The sequence below is a fragment of the Mastigoproctus giganteus genome, chromosome 6 (genome assembly GCF_048544385.1).
Source record: "Mastigoproctus giganteus isolate SK-2022 chromosome 6, ASM4854438v1, whole genome shotgun sequence".
In the NCBI taxonomy this organism is placed as follows: Eukaryota; Metazoa; Arthropoda; class Arachnida; order Uropygi; family Thelyphonidae; genus Mastigoproctus; species Mastigoproctus giganteus.
This window is the reverse complement of record NC_143580.1, coordinates 73,827,891-73,845,849: the sequence shown is the minus strand read 5'-3', so window position 1 is coordinate 73,845,849 and position 17,959 is coordinate 73,827,891. Positions and strand designations below refer to the sequence as shown.

The 17,959-nt window shown below is 37.0% G+C and overlaps 1 protein-coding gene across 1 annotated transcript in view; it reads left to right on the top strand.

Annotated features, from left to right (window-relative positions):
• The window catches only part of LOC150084411 (uncharacterized), a 646,726-nt gene that overhangs the window by 525,674 nt on the left and 103,093 nt on the right, over positions 1-17,959 (top strand). The window contains exon 14 of the mRNA XM_090376219.1: positions 8,484-8,607. Within this exon, the coding sequence (XP_090232345.1) occupies positions 8,484-8,607 (124 nt within the window). The remainder of the gene's footprint in view (positions 1-8,483; positions 8,608-17,959) is intronic.

Below are 17,959 nucleotides of genomic sequence, written 5' to 3'. Positions count from 1 at the left end.
CTTATGATCAAAGCAGAATTCAACGCACAGAATGCTTTTATCCATAAAGAACATCTTGTCGTGGTCTGCTTGGATTTTAAAAAAGCCTTTGATACCACCTGGAGCTACAGCATTCTTCAAAATCTGTATGCCACAGGACTCTGAGGTCAGCTACCATTAATCATACGGAGTTTTCTCCAAAACAGAACCTTTCAAGTGCGTTACTGCAAATCTCTATCTGGTACATTTGTCCAAGAAAGGGTCCCACAAGGATCAGTCCTTAGTTCGATGCTCTTTGCAGTTAAGCTAAATAATGCGACAGAGAATATTCCAGTTAATGTTGACACCTATCTATATGCAGATGACCTTACAATATCCTGCCACTCACAAAATATGCACTCCATCGAGCGTCAGTTGCAGCTCTCAGTAAATAAAATAGAATCATGGGCATCCCACAATGGCTATCACCTCTCTGCAACAAAACAACTGCTATCCACTTTTTTCAAAAAACGTCAGCTCCATCCAGATCCTGAGCTAAGGTTAGGAACTCAACCAATAGCACTTAGCAAAAGTATCCCATTCTGGGACCTAGTACTCAACACTAAACTTAACTTTCTGGCCCATATAATGCAAATGCGAACTCGGTCCATGAAAAAAATGAATATCCTTAAAGTTATCTCATCCATGACATGGGGAGCCGATTTATTCACACTTTTACACCTATATCGAACCTTGATGAGATCCTGTCTAGACTATGGAGCCCCAGTTTATGATTCTGCACGTAAGACAGCATTGGCTTCGCTCAATCTGGTGCAGCATAGTGCTCTCAGGATTACTTTAGGTGCTTTAAGACATCCCCAGTGCAAAGTCTGTATATAGTTGCAAATGAACCTCCACTACATCTTAGGAGAAAATATTGTTTCTTAGCTATGCAGCCAAATTACGTATTATCCCTTCTCACCCCATCTGAACCTATCTCTTTGAACCTTTTCTTTTCTTTGGAAAATTTATATAGAAATAAACCCAATGAAAACAAACCTGTTGGTATCCGGCTACAAGAGTTAATGCAATGCTGGAACATCTATCTTGGAAATATATCTCAAGCTGCAGATGCAGTGCAAGCACCATAGGCAATGTATATACCTCTTTGCGACAGCTCCTTTATTCAGTGGGGAAAGTACTCCCTATTGAATCAAAATCTGAGACAGTTGCATGAGACTCATGCATTGGCCAATGCTCACAGTCTTCATGTATATACGGACGGCTCAAAAACTGATATATTTGTAGGAGCTGCAGTGATCCTTCCTACATCTACTGTCTCTATCCAGTTACCAATTGAATGCAGTGTTTTTACAGGTGAGCTCTATGCAGTCAAAATGGCTTTGAATCTCCTTAATAACCCTTTAAATATCCAGGCCATAACATATACAGACTCTTTAAGCGCAGCGAGTTCCTTACAGAATAAATCACAAAATTCCCATCCACTTCTCACACAAATCAGATAACAGTTATATAACCTCGACGAAAATAAGTTGAATGTCAAATTTTGCTGGATACCCAGCCATGTCAGAATCCCAGGAAATGAGTGTGCAGACAAAGCAGGAAAACAACCTGCTTGCTTTGATTCCATCTCAGTTCCTTATTCTGATTTCAAACAAATCATACAATGGATATGTACTGAGATGTGGTCTGAAATGTGACATACCCAGACAGGAAACTGGCAAAGGTCGCGGGTTCGATTCCTGCCTCGGGCTTGGATCAAAGTACTGCAAAAACCTTGGGAGGTGCATTATGGCCACAGAAACCTATGCGCCAACAACTACCAAAAAAAAAAAAAAAAAACAGGAAACTGGCTTCTTGAGATAAAATAGAATCCACACTTGTGGAGATCCAGTTTCAGATTAAACAGGCATGAAGAGGTTGTGCTTACAAGAACACGAATTGGCCATACACATCTAATGCACCTCTTTTTAGTACTAGGAGAAGATTCCCCACTTTGCTTACACTGTAGCTCCGTACTTACTGTTAAGCATATTCTAATTGAGTGTGCACATTACCATTCAGCAAGAACTGCATGTTTCAAATCACAGCTTAATTTGCAAAAACTGCTGCAACTAACTCATATACTTGTAGATGATAGCAATTTATCAGAACTTTTTACTTATCTGAAAATGATCAATGTTTACAGTCACTTCTAGACCTATTTCCTGTAATGTATACAGTCACTTCTAGACCAAAGTAATAGGTGCAGTTTGGCCACAGTAGCCCTTGCACCATTAAACTCCACTTCAACAACAACAATCAGTTATTCTCTGGCTGAGGGCAATTTTTTGCATATTTTAAATATTCATTTTATTCTGGGAAAATTCAACCACCCATTTTAAATTTAAATTTATGTTCCCTTGTGTGTGTATTTCCTAAGAAAGAGTAAAAGTACCTTCTGCATTAACTCAACCTTTTTAAAGCCTTAAGCACCCCAGGTCTCATCACTGATGCTAGGTTTTCTAGACATCTGTCACCTAGTTTACCTACATTTAACCTTGTTCTTTCTCCATCCTTTCTGAAGTTAAGTTTCCAAACCTGTGTATAATTCAAATGTGTTCTAATCATTTCTTTAATCAGTCCCTTGTTCCTGTTGCTAACAGTACTGAAATGAGAGTATAAGGTTAATCCATTTTTTTTATATACAGGAATACCAGCTATGACTGAAGAAATAAGACTGACAGTATGAAAGGTCTGAAACGACATCCTGTAAAAGAAAGTGATGAATTTTCTGGGGATTTCAGAAAAAACAGTAATAAAAGATTTTATGGAATTGTGCTAGTTGAAATCAACCATAAATCAGTCAGAATTGTGGTAAAACGTCTATGATAAGTGATGAATATTGTGCCTAGGAAACAAGAAACTATTTCATATGAGACAAGAACTGCTGCAAGCATTTAACCAAGGACCTTATCAGCTGTTTCTGAGAGAACACTGTATAGAGAATTGCCTAATATGGATGTATTTCTCTTCCCAGATATCTGGATATCTGTGAAGAATATTTCCTGAAATTAAAATATTGAAACCTTTGTATTTCTTTCTAAAAAGTTTTCTTTATCTTTCTTTTTTGCTTTGTACATAGAATGTAAATGTCTGCCAGGGGCAAAAGTTGATGACGTTGTAGAGCGGATATCATCTTTTAAGGGCACAAAAGGTGATATAGTTGTACACGTTGGCACTAATGACATTAAGAGTAGAAGACCGGCGGAATTACTTGACAAGTACAGGTCACTGATGAAAAAAAGCCGTGAATTAGGGTTGAAATTGAAAGTGTCTGCAATTCTGCCCAGACACGATAGGAGGGAGTATATGATGAGAGCCCTGTCAATCAATTCGGCCCTGGAAAGATTGTGCAGGGCTCAAGGGGTAGAATTTTTTTCAGCCTGGTCTGTACTTGTTAACAGGAGAGACTGCTTCTACAGGGATGGGATACACTTAAATAGAAAGGGTGCAAGAATGTTTGCTGATGCTATCGAGGCAATGTTAGGTGGGTCGGAAAACTGCTAGATTGGGGGGATACAAGGACTAATAGATTAACAGTAGCCACTGGCAGAGGTGAAAGTGATTCTTGCACTGCTTCTATTGGAATGAGCCGCAGCCTGGAAAATAAGATGCAGGATATTTCAGAGACTGCTGGGAATCATTGGGGTACAAGTAAACACATGGGTTGTGTTAGGGTAGCTAAGAAAAAGAACAGGTGCATGTATACTTGTGTGTACACCAATGCTAGGAGTTTAGTAAATAAATTTGATGAATTTGAGGTATTGCTCAAAACATCAAAGGCAGATATTGTGGGGATTTCAGAGACGTGGTGTCACACAGATATAAGAAATGCAGAACTGGAATTTGGGGAGTACAATGTCTACAGAAAGGATAGACAGGATAGGAAGGGAGGAGGGGTTATGCTATTAGTTAAAAAACACATAAAATCCAAGGAAGTGAAGCCAGTCGACATCGCTGGACAGTGCAGTGTCGAGTCAGTTTGGTGTGACATAAGCATTGGGAGATCAAAATTGAGAGTAGGAGTGTGCTATAGGCCTAATGACTCTGATGAGTATAATAAGAAACTGTTCGGAGAAATAGAGTGGGCCAGTAAATCAGAGAGTCTTATAATGGGGGATTTTAATTTCCCAGATATTGACTGGAATTTGGGGGCTGGTCACTCACACAGTAGCAAGGCTTTTGTGGATTTATTGGATGATTGTTTTCTACATCAGCATGTTCGGGAGGCAACTAGAGGGAGTAATACTCTTGATTTGATTATCAGTAGTGATTCTTCATGCATTAAGAATCTGCAGATAAATGAACCACTTGGTGGCAGTGATCACAGTGTGCTGAAGTGGGAGTTACTCAAAGAGGTAACTACCATTAGGGGTAAAGGGAAGGGGTATTGCTTTCGTAAAGGCGACTACAATGGACTGAGACAGTATTTAAATTCTATACAGTGGGATCAACTGATGATATTGCCAACAGCAAATTCAAAATGGGAAGCATTCAAAGAACTTATCGTGGAAGCTACTAGGCTTTACATACCAACTAAGAAATATTGTTCAAGGTTTAGGCCTAAATGGTTGTCAGATGAACTAATGAGGCATATGGCAGAGAAGAAAAATGCATGGGATACATACAAATTAACACGTGACACGGACGCCTATGATAGATACAAGTTGATCTGTAACCAAGTTACAAAGGAGGTTAGGCAGGCGAAGGCAGATTACGAGAGATCCTTGGCAAGGGATGCGAAGAAAAACAGCAAAGAGTTCTTTACTTATGTAAACTCTAGAAGGAAGGGGATGAATCAGATTGGTCCACTTGAGATCGATGGGTCAACTGTTGATGACCCTGCTCGGGTAGCTAACAAACTAAATGAATATTTTGCATCGACATTCACACATGAGGAGTTATTCAGCGAGGGGAATGCCAGAGGTGTATTCAATTCTAGCAGTAAGCTAGAGAATCTTGTAATAACTGAGAGCAAAGTGGAGGAGAAATTGTTGAAGATAAACACAAGAAAGGCACCTGGGGTGGATGGGATCTATCCAGTTATATTAAAGGAGGCAGCAAAGGAGGTAAGCAAACCCTTAGCCATAATTATGAGAGCTTCCTTGGACTCAGGGGAGGTACCCATTGACTGGAGATGTGCAAATGTGACCCCAATTCACAAAGGGGGATCAAAGGCTGACACAAGTAATTATAGACCTGTGAGTTTAACTTCTGTTCCCGGAAAATTAATGGAGGCACTGGTGAAAGAAGCACTGCAGGATCATCTAGACAAGACTTCAGTTATAGCTAGGACACAGCATGGTTTTGTTAAGGGGAAGTCTTGCCTGACCAATTTGATTGGATACTATGATGCAGTCACAAAAGAACTGGATGCAGGGAATAACTTTGATATTATATACTTGGATCTTAGAAAGGCTTTTGATACTGTTGCACATGGAAGACTGCTGCACAAATTGGAGCAGTGTGGCATTGGAGGCAAGTTGCTGCTATGGATAAAGGGGTGGTTGAGGGGGAGAAGACAGAGAGTGGTAATCAATGGACACTGCTCATCGTGGACTAATGTTATTAGCGGAGTCCCTCAGGGTTCAGTATTGGGGCCTTTATTGTTTTCTGTATTTATAAATGATATTGATGATGGTATATCAGGCTTAATGTCCAAGTTTGCAGACGATACGAAGGTTGGCAGGGTTGTCAAGGACACTACTGACACTATGCTGCTGCAACAGGATTTGGAAAGGTTGAGCAGATGGGCTTCGAGGTGGCAAATGAAGTTTAACATTGACAAATGTAAAGTACTACATATGGGAAACAGCAACCCCAGAGCAACGTATCAACTCTGTGGTACTACACTGACAGTGGTAGAGAATGAAAGGGACCTGGGGGTGGTGGTGCAGGCAGATATGAAGTTCTCTGAGCAGTGCAGACGAGCTGCAAGAGTAGCTCATGGTGTATTGTCAATGATATATAGGAATTTTTCTAGCAGGGATAAGGAGGTGATTATTCCCTTGTATAAGGCAATGGTCAGGCCACACCTAGAGTACTGTATACAGGCCTGGAGGCCTCATTTCAGGAAGGATGTAGAGCTGCTGGAACGAGTACAGAGAAGGGCAACTAGATTGGTGAATGGGACAAAGGGGTTCTCTTACGAAGAAAGGCTTAAGTTTTGCAAATTACAGTGTCTGGAAACTAGGCACCAGCGGGGTGATCTGATAGAGGTGTACAAAGCCTTGAATGGTTTGAGCATGCTCAATGCTGATGGGATTCTTCCTCTAGCTCAGAAAAATCACCTGAGAGGGCATAAATTCAAATTGAGGAAAGACAGATGTAGGATAGATGTGCGGAAATTTGCCTTTAGCCAGCGGGTGGTTGGTGGGTGGAACAGACTTCCATCCCTTGTCGTGGAAGTTGATAGCCTAAATAAGTTTAAGGCTCAGCTGGACAAGTATTTCGAACGAACAGAGGGGTGAAGTGGAAGTGGTTATTTTTATTTATTTATGTTACTTTTTTTTTTTTTTTTTTTTTTTTTTTGGCTGATGCTGCATAAGCTTGCTTTCTTGCATCAAATGCCTCTACTAATGCTAATGCTAATGCTAATGCTAAATACAGTAGTTGTTGTTGAAAATGTATCTACTGTTCACGTTTTAATAAAAAAAAAAAAAAAAAAAATATGGATATCCGTATTATTCTATAGATAATATGGATGTCTGGAGTAGGGTTTCCCTAAAAGGGCTAATATTCACAACTGGGCTTAAAAATTGCCTGGCTAATTGCTCTAAAAGGCATAAAAACTGGACTGTTGTTGATTGTTTGTTTGTTTGTTTGCTATTCGGTTTATAGGAGCATTAGCAACTAAGGCCATATTGCTCCGGGATATGCGGTGGTCATTCCCTGACCTTTCTGCATCCTCCGTATTTGGTGGTGACGGGCTCAAACCCCGGTCTAATCAAGAAGCGTGTGGTACGCACTGCTGCTCCTTCCCACCTGGCTACGGAGGCGCCTGTTGATGATTGGAAAGCTGTTATGTGGTCTGATGAATGCAACTTGTACCTGTATGCTATTGATGCCAGCCACTGAGTTTACAGAAGCAATGAGGCATTTCATCCAGACTGTGGGCAAGGTTGTGCCAGCTGGTGGGTGGGTGGGTTACTGATGTTTTGAGGATGTTTTAACTGTTATAAACTGAGTCCCCTACCTGAAAACCAACCAGAATGAATCAGACTGACTATACAAAATATTTAAATGAATATGCTGTGAATATTAATTTAAATTAGTCTTTGTTGCCCACTAATTTAAAATACTACAGAAATTACTTTGTAATTTAAGTAATTTCTGCAGTATTTTAATGCACTGTGCAATACTGATTTTACTTTGTACTGCCAATTTTTGAAAGTTCATGTGATGAATAAGTCATTCTATACATTAGACTACTACAATGCCTATCAATTTTAGCAATACCATTTTTATATAAATTGCATAGTGTGAGTTGCAAAACTAATTTATTGGTTCTCACTGTATTCTCCCCTTTATTTCTCTGACCTCACAGGAAAACTATTTTGTACTATGTGACGCAAATTACAGTGCTTTCCAATTTTTTTTTTTTTTTAACCACAGTTTCTCTATTAAACCTTCAAGAAGTGTCTATCGCAGTGGGTGGTGCTAATCTTTTCCTGCAGCATGTCATATATTGGTATATCCAGAAGTTGTCAGAATCTATAATCCCCTTCCCCATTAATATGTTTTTTTATAAATGTTTTTTTATAAAATGTTTTTTATAGCTATGTAAGAAAATGTTATGCTAAGCAATTGTGATTTTAAAAAAAATATTTATTAAATAAATTTCATATAGGTTAACACATTCACCCTTTCAGGATCAATGTTATGAGGAGCTCACCGATGCTCCTAGTTTACTATGTAAAGGCAGTAAATATAAACTGTAGGTCCTCATCACATTTAAATATGGATTATAATTTCAACCAATAAAAATAGGATTTAAACTGTATGCATTTTGCTTCATTTCTGATTTTTCAAATCAGTTGTATAATTTTTATATTATTTTATTTTTTCATCAGGAGGTATGCTACTAACAACAGATGTGTGCACCACAGGTTGGTCACCCTACTTTATTGAATGTGCTAAAAAGTTTGCAATATTTTGTGTATGATTTCTCACAATTGTAAACCAGTTGAAGTTCATATGTCTTTATGACGGTGATTGGAACCAAATAGATGTTACAGTGGCTTTTAATAATGCAAGTTGTGATTGGAACCAAATAGATGTTACAGTGGCTTTTAATAATGCAAGTTGTGAGAAAACTAATTTCTCTTTGCTCGTTTTAAGGTTATGGGATCTACCCAACAATTAAAACATAATATAAAAATTTTTTATTCAAATTATCACTTTTGATAAGGTTCTTTTCTTCACATAGCAAGTTGGTTGTCATATCTTTCTTGTCATTGTAGTGCAAGTAGATAGCAATGGAGTTGTTCAAATATTTGACTCAAAATCTGGACAGTGGCATCTGCTATGTGGGGAAGATTGGACGGCAAGTGATGCTGATCAAATTTGTCAAGAAATGAGCTTCAGGTAAATTTTTTTGTGAAAAAAAATTACTTTTACTCATAGTATGAGAATTAATCAAAAGTGAATAAGGTTTTCATTTTTAATATGGATAAATGAGCTTTATCAACAAACTGCAGAGAGGAATCACTTCGGTATCCTGGTCTAATAAAAACAGTCAAGTAGCAGTAGTATTTTGCTATAGGGCAGCGGTTATCAAACTTTCTGAGCCCACGCCTCCCTTGACCTGTAAAATTTTCCCAACACCTCCCTTGAAGTAAACATCTATAATTGTGCAATTTCTTATTTTTAATATGTTAATACAATTATTATTAATATGTGTTGATGCATTCTCTTCGTCAGAAATACCCCACATATTTTTTGTAATTATTTACATTAATAATACAGATCAAATAGTAGTAGAAATCTAATAGTAAAAAAAAATCATTCTTAATACATTTTTAATATTTGCCATGGAAATCTTACATAAACTATTACATCGTTTGCGACACCCCTGGTAAATTATATCACCTCCCCAGGGTGTTGTGACACACAGTTTGAAAACCTCTGGTACAGGGGATACTTTTCTGTGAATCTCTTGGACATCTTATACCCCCTAAACTGTACTCCAAATGCTAAAAACTGCCTGTCCATTGTGTCTGACCAGGTAAACATTACCTTCTCCCACTTAACCATCCCTTTATCCAGAGCTGTAACTTGTCCTTAATGCTACAATGCTTCAGTTTGTACAGCAGCCATGTGCAACAGTATTAAAAGTATTCCTGAAATCCAAGTATATAATATCAAAATTATTTTTTGCATCCAGTTCCTTTGTTACTGCATCATACTATCCAATCAGATTGGTCACACAAGATTGCCACTTAACAAACTCATGCTGTGAGTGCAGTATAATTGCATTATTGTCTTGATGGTCCTGCATTACTTCTTTAACAGTGACTCCATTATTTTTCCTGAAACAGAAGTTAAACTGACATGTCTGTAATTTGTCATATCACCTTTTGATCCCCCTTTGTGTATTGGGGATAAATTCACAAATCTGTAGTCCATGGGATCCTTCTCTGAATCCAAGGATGCTCTCATAATTATGGTTATGAGTAACCTTACCTCCTTTGCAGTCTCATTTAATATAATTGGATAGAACCCATCCACCCTGGGATGCTTTTTTATGTTTCACTTCAACACTTTCTCTTCCACTTTCCTCATAATTATCATAAAATCATTTAGCTCCCTGTTAATGCTTGATGAACTTCTGGCACCCCCTCCCCAATAGAACTCCTCATCCATGAATGTAAATGCAAAATACCAAGCAGTTTGTTAGCAACCTGAGCAGAATCAGCAATGGTTAAACCATCGACATCAAGTTGACCAATGTGATTCAGCCCTTCCTTCTACTGTTAATATAAATAAAGAAGTGTTTGTTGCTTTTGTTTTCATTCTTTTCAGATACTTCTCACAATCTGCTTTAGCTTGCCTAACCTCCTTTGTGACTTGATTACAGACTAGTTTATATCTACCATAGGCTTCTGTATCACCTGATAATTTATATCATTCCATTCATTTTTCTTCTCTGCCGCAAGTCTCATCAGTATAGTACTGAACAGTATTTCTTAGTTGGTGTGAAAGGCCTAGTAGCTTCTATGATTACTTCCCCGAATGCTTCCCATTTAGAATTTGCTTTTGGTAACATCAGCTGGTTCTAATGTATAGAATTGAAAACTGCATGTGACCACTGTAGTCACCATTGCAAAAGTTCTTCAGTAGTTGTGTTTTAAGTAAATCCCATGTCAATATATTGTGATCACTGTCAATTAGTCAGTATTTTACCTGCAGATTGTTAATGCATGAAGAATTGCTGCTGATAATCAAGAGTATTGCTTCCTCTTGTTACCTCTCTAACATGTTGCTGTAGAAGAGAGTCATCCGGTAAATTCACAGAAGTCTTGTTAGTATGTTGGTGACTAACCCACAAATTCCATTCTGTATCTAGAAAATGAAAATTCCTCTATTATAAGACATTTTGATTTACTGTCTCACTATTTATATGCACTGACGAAAAAAATTAACATTCTCAACATGAGCTTGTGGAAAAATTAAAAAAAACTGTTAGTCATCAGAAAGCTGCAGAATGCAAAAAATTTTTGGAGAAAGTGTTTTCTGTATTTCCATGCAATCGTACTCTAGTGTTATTATATTAGGTTTTGCTGGACAGAAATTTTGTCAAACTGGAAAGATATATAGAGTGGCATCTGCACAAAAAGCCACAAATAATTTTAGATTACAGATACTTACCTATATATTTATGCTGTATTTCCTGATCTCTTCATTAGTGGATGTGGATATGAACAGATTTTCACATCTGCAAAGAACCAACACTGAAAAATTATGATAGAAACCCTAGCAACTGTAGCTTATGTGAATTTGATTTAAATGATAGAGCCAACCAACATTAGAGCGTCATTCTTTTCTTGACATTGTTTTATGCTGTAATGTTTTGGCGCTTCCATAGCCAGGTGGGAAGGAGCAACAGTGCATAGAATATGCTTCTTGATTAGACCGGGGTTCGAGCCTGTCACCACCAAATTACGGAGGATGCGGGAAGGTCAAGGAATGACCACCGCGTATTCCCGGAGCAATATGGCCTTAATTGCTAATGCTCCTAAAAAAAAAACCAAATAACAAAAATAACAAGCTGTAATGTTTACATGAAGCAAGTTGTTTTGGATGCTGGAATGCAGATGGCTGTCACTACAGTCTGCCATAGCTTTTTGTGACATAAGGATAACTGTATTGACAGAGTATCCAGCAGTGTGCGAGCTTTACTATCCTGCTGAGGAAATATTGTTATGTACCTGTGTATAGTCTGAGATAAGGACTAGCATTAGTAGTGGCATATGATGCAAGAAAGTAAGGTTATACAGCATTAGCCACAAAGAAAGAAAGAAAAAACCATTTCAACTATCCATTTGCTCCAAAAGTTTGTCCAGTTCTTCCTTGAATCTATTTAAGCTATCAACTTCAACAATGACAGATGGAAGTTTGTTCCAGCAGTCAACCACTTGCTGGCTAAAGGAAAATTTCTGCATGTCTATTCTGCAACTGTCTTTCTTCAATTTGAATTTATGCCTCCTCAAGTGCGTAATCTGAGCAAAAGGGAGAATCCCATCAGCATTGATCTTGCTTCAACCAACCAAAGCCTTATACACCTCAATCAGATTATCTGACAGGCGCCTAGTCTCTAGATGCTGCAATTGGCAGAAATGAAGCCTTTCTTGGTAAGAGCACTCCTTGTTCCCCTTACAAATCTCATTGCCCTTCTCTGTACTCATTCCAGCAGCTCTACATCCTTCCTAAAATGAGGCCTCCAGACTTGTATGCAGTACTCAAGGTATGGCCTGGCCATTGCCTTATACAAAGGGATAATCACCTTCTTATTCCTGCTAGCAAAGTTCTTATACGTCATTGACAAGACCCCATGAGCTGCTCTGGCAGCCTCTCTGCAGTGCTCTGAAAACTTCATATCTGACTGCACAATTACCCCCCCCCCCAAGGTATTTTTCATTCTCCACTTCCCTCAGTATAGTACTGCACAATCAGTATTTTATTCTGGGGTTACTGCTTGCTACCCATATGCAGTACTTTGCATTTGTCAATGTTAAACGTCAGTTGCCACCTCTCAGTCGATTTACCCAACTTTTCGAGATCCTATTGCAGCAGCTTACCATCATTACTGTCATTAACTACCCTGCCAACCTTTGTATTGTCTGCAAACTTGGACATCAAGCTTGATATACCTTAATCAATATCATTGATAAATAAAGAAAACAACCATGTGCCCAACACAATTCTAGGGGTCACCACTAATTACATTAGTCCACAAAGAGCAGTGTCCATTGATTACCACCTTCTGCTCCCCACTCAACCATCCTTTTATTCATAGCAGCAACTTGCTCTTAATGCCATACTGCTCAATTTGTACAGCAGTCTTCCATGTGCAATAGTATCAACGGCTTTTCAGACATCTAAGTACAGCAGGCCCCCGTTATAACGCGGTTCGCTTTACGCTGATTCGCTATAACGCTGTTGATATATTATAACCCATATCTGACTATAACGCTGTCACAGATCACTATAACGCTGTCACAGATCACTATAACGCTCATTTACAGATTGCATTTTTGGCATATTTAACGAAATCGTTTCATTTGATGGAGTCGATATCTTGAAAATGAATAGCAAAACAGCATTAAAACATTTCCCACACCGACTTGAGAAATTTTCCCACGCTCAGTGAAATTTTCTCGCACGCTAATTTAATTGCAGTACAGTCACTTGTTACGTAATCAACATTTTAAAAAATGATCAAGTATATTGCTTGTAATATTTGCGTTATATGCATTTATTCGAAGTGTAGTCATCACTCAGTACAGTATTAGACATTGTGCGTAACGGACAGTTTACTCGAACATTGTATCGTAATTAATGCAACCAATGCAGTTACATTTTCGAAGAGTTAATAATGACCAATAAGAATGAAAAAGCAACAAGGTCTGGGCGCAGTACGAAGACTATAAATGTAAGAAAAAGACTGAATTTGAAAATTAAATTAGACATTTTGAAGCAAATCGATTCCGGTCAAAGACAAGCGGATGTGTGCCATAATTTAGGATTTGCAAGTTTAACTGTAAGAACAATTATAAAAAAAAATAAAGAATTAAATTTAGCAGCGGGAAAGATAGCTGTTCCACAGCAAGCAACTAGGGCTAGGCCGGCTATTAGGATTGAAATGGAAAGACTAACTAATTTTATTGAAGATAATATCCAATGCAGAATTCAGTTAAGTTAAATATTATAAAAAAAAAAGAGAGAGAGAGAGAGAGATTAGCCAATATAATGAACTGAAGAAAACACCTAAAAAAAAAAAAAAAAAAAAAAAAAAAAAATGTGGAACCATTTAAAACTAGTAAGAGCTGGTTGAATGGATTTAAAATCCAGGGAGAAGCCGCAAGTGCAGATTAAGGAGCCGAAACTTTCAAAAAAAGAACTTGTTAAAATTATTGAAAAGGGGTATTGTTGTGTTTTAATACTTCTCAACAAGTTTTTAACAGATGAAGCAGGACTTTTTGTGGAAACGAATGTCTAAAAGAAGTTTCATATTGAAAGAAGAAAAAAACATGCTAGGTTTCAAAGAGGCGAAGGATCGGTTGACTTTATTGTTGGGTGGTAATGCTGCAGGGGATTTAAAATTAATACCCCTTTTAGTTTATTTGGAAGAGGGCCAAAGTCAACCCAAAATCGACACATTTTTCATGATTAAATTTATCAATTAAATTCATGATTTTAATTGGAATTTTAAGTTTAATTTTGATACGTTAGTAGTTACCACATAATTATATACGGATGTAATGCAGACTATTTTATATGTACAAATATTTGAATATTAAATATTTTGACCGACATTTGTGCATCTTTTCACTACCATTTATTATTGATTAGGAATTATCCTATGGCACCAACCGCAACTCACAAATACATATGTTACCTTATGGGAATGCACGCTCGCTGAACGCGGATTCACTTAGCACTCTGTTTTTACGGAACGAATTATGAGCGTTAAGCGGGGGTCACCTGTATATGATATCAAAATTATTTTTTGCATCCAGTTCCTTTGTAGCCACATCGTAGTATCCAATCAATTTAGTCAGACAATATTTCCCCTTAACAAACCCATGCTGTGTCTGAACCATATAATTGCAGTCTTGTCCAGTTGATCCTGTATTGTTTCTTTAACAGTGGCTCCAGAATAGATGTGCAGAAATTTTCCTTTAACTAGCAGGTGGTTGACTGCTGGAAGTAACAGGGCTGTAATTACTCGTGTCACCCTTTGTGAATTGGGGATATATTTGTACATCTCCAGCCACATGGATATCCTCTGAATCCAAGGATGCTCTCATAATTATGGCTAAGAGTTTGCTTACTTCCTTTGATAGATCTGACTAGAATTAGAATGATATTTAGAATTTATTTACGAGTAATCCAGTTGTCTTATTTTAATATTAATATTGATGTTAAACATGAAAATGGTAAAATGATGCAAGGAAGTAAAATTTAAAGAGCATCTTTCATAAAAAAAAATGCCTTTCTATTTTCATATTTTATCTGCCCCCCCTTCCAAGTATTTATCTAATCGCTCTTTAACTCTACGTAAGCTTTCTGGCTTTGCAAGTCTGAGTAGTAGCTTGTTCCAGTAGCTAATAACCCACTAAATTTTTCTCATGTTCATTCTACAATTATACTTCCTTAATTTAAATCTGTGTCCCTTTGTTTTTGAATATCTTTGAAAGAGAAAATAAGGCTCCAGCATTAAGTTTACCAAGTTCTTTTAATGCCTTCAATGCTTCACACTTCAGTCAGTTCTCACAGATGTGTGGTTTCTAGACTTTTCAACTTGTAGAATTAACAGTTCTTCCTGTAGGAATATTCCTTTGAATCTCTAATTATAGTGATGCATATATAATTATAGTTAAATCTTTGTTATTTTTGCTAACCACTGGGAAGACTGTATTAGATAATCAATAAGCACTGTTAAGGGATTTAATTAATTTTATTTTAATTACAATAATGATATAATAAAAAAGTAATTTCAGTAAAGTGGATATATTGAATTATAATTTCAGAATGCGTAAAAATTAACATGAAACATTTTAAATAATAAACTGAAACGCACTTTAAACTACTATAGCTTCAATGTATTTAAAGTTTATTAAATTTATAAACTTATTTTGCCAAACTGTAGTGTCATAAGCAAACAGAGAATGTTATTATATCGAAAAATAGTTAGTCATTAAATGTTGCCTTTCTTCAAATTGTTTTTTTTCCCTCCCTCTGAAAATGTTGCTTTTTTATTTACTTGTATGTAATATGCTAACACAGCATTGTCTTGTTATTCTAGAAATGTCAGCAATGTGCCTGCTGCTTTCAGAGGTTGTGTAAATGTAATCTTTTCTTAAAAATCAATGGTTCAGTCTAACTCTCTTCATTTAACTCGAGAGTTTCTTGATTTCTAAATCTTTTTTGTGATTGCATGGTCACTTTTAGTTTTCCAAGCCTAATTCTGCGTAGTCATTTTCAACCATTCTTCCATATCTGTTTCATCCACTTCTTGAAATACATCCACGCTTTTCACAATTTGAAGGCATTTGACTGCAGTATTTTTCATTAATTGTATTTTTTGAATCATATGTACCATTGGACAGTCTTCGTCTGCAGCTTCTAAATTTTCAGTTTACTGAATTTTGGAACATACGGAGTACAAAAAATAGCATTTTTGAATCTCATAGTTTTAAAAATTGCATCACTTGCTTATCCTCTTCTATAATTTGAAGTGAAGAAAAAATTTATGCCATCAACCATTTAAATTTTCAATCACTGCTTGTCCATAGGTTAGATGAAAGCAGTGACCTTTGATGATAGATAATTAACAAATATTTGTCCCTGATCCATTTGGAGTGCTGACTTATTTGAATGAGATGGTACATTGTCAGTCAAGTAACAACTTTTATTGGGAGACTTTTCTATTTCAAATGTTCACTTATGGAAGGAATGAATTACTTAAAAAAACAGTTTTTAAAGATTTCTTGACTCATCCAAGCTTTAAGGTTAATTGTAATAATTACATGGTAAGAACTTTACTTCTTGGGTGTTTAGCTTTCTTAACCACAAGCAGGTTTACTTTGTGTGTATTAATGATATTAGAGCATGTTATTATAATTATGTGCTCCTTGCTACTTTGATGTTCAGGTGCTGTTCTTTCAGTTTGTGCAGCGAGTATTTTTTACAGAGGCAAAAATGTACCAATGCCTCCATATCATATTTTTGTTTGTGAGAAAGATTGTTTTTCAACCAAATGAGACAATTTCTGTTGAAATAACGTGGCTTCTGATTGAGCAGCACCCAGCGTTTCACCATGTATCTCATATTGGATACCATGACATTTTCAAAATTTTTCCAACTACCCTTGGGAGACATGAAAATAATTGCTGATTCTTAACCACTCATTAAACCATTTGGCTTTTCTGTTAGCAAATATCCAGAAATTGGAGTTCTTTTGCATTTCTGCTGGAACCATTAGTAATTTGCAGAATCCAAGTCTTTGGTTGTTGCTTGCCTCATTGTTTTTTTTTTTTTTTTGGTAAGAAAAGAAAAACAATAAGGAAAACTAATAACTTAAATAAGTTTATTTTAAGTTTATCTTTTCAAAAAATTTGTTTCTCTTTAGCAGCATTTATTGTTAAAAAATTATCTGATCTGCATTAGATCACATTTTAATAATAGCAGAATGTCACAGAATAAGTTAAAAATTTAAAAGTTTAACAGTTAAAATTTTAACCACTTATGGTTGTACTATAATACTTAATATAAACTTAAACATGTTTTCAAGTTTGGTGTTTTCATGTTTTCAAACATGGTTGTTTGATGATGTCATCTACATGGTTAAGAGAATGTCTGGCTCAGCACACAAAATAAAAGTGTCACTATAATCTTGTTGCCTGTAATTTGCATCCTTTTAAACATCATTAACATTAGTTGAGGCATATGAGTCAAGAAAGCAAGTTTATACAGCATCAGCTAAAAAAAAAAAAAAAAAAAAAAAACCCTTCCCATTTTGCCCATCTGGTCACTCCATATGTTTGTCTAGTTCAGCCTTAAATTTATTTAAGCTATCAACTTCCACAACAACAGATGGAAGTCGGTTCCAGCAATCAACTACCCGTTGGCTAAAGGCAAACTTCCACACATCTATTCTACAACTGTCATTCCTCAGTTTGTATCTATGCCCCCTCAGGTTCTTAATCTGAGCAAGCAGAAGTATCCCGTCGGCATTGAGCCTGCTCAAATCATTCAAGACCTTATACACCTCAATCAGATCACCTCGCAGGTGCCTGGTCTCCAGATCCTGCAACTTGCAGAACTTAAGCCTTTCTTCATAAGTACACCCCTTTGTCCCTTTTATCAATCCTGTTGCCCTTCTCCATACTCATTCTAGCAACTCTACATCCTTCATTAAATTAATGAGGCCTCCAAACCTGTATGCTGTACTCAAGGTGTGGCCTGACCATTGCCTTATACAAAGGGATAATCACCTCCTTGCCTCTACTAGCAAAATTCCTATATTTCATTGAAAAAGCTCCATGACCTGCTCTGGCAGCATGTCTGCACTGCTCAGAGAACTTCATATCTGATGCACAGGTACCCCCCGACCGGGGTTCGAGCCTGTGACCACCAAATACGGAGAATGCGGAAAGGTCAGGGAATGACCACCGCATATCCCCGGAGCAATATGGCCTTAGTTGCTAATGCT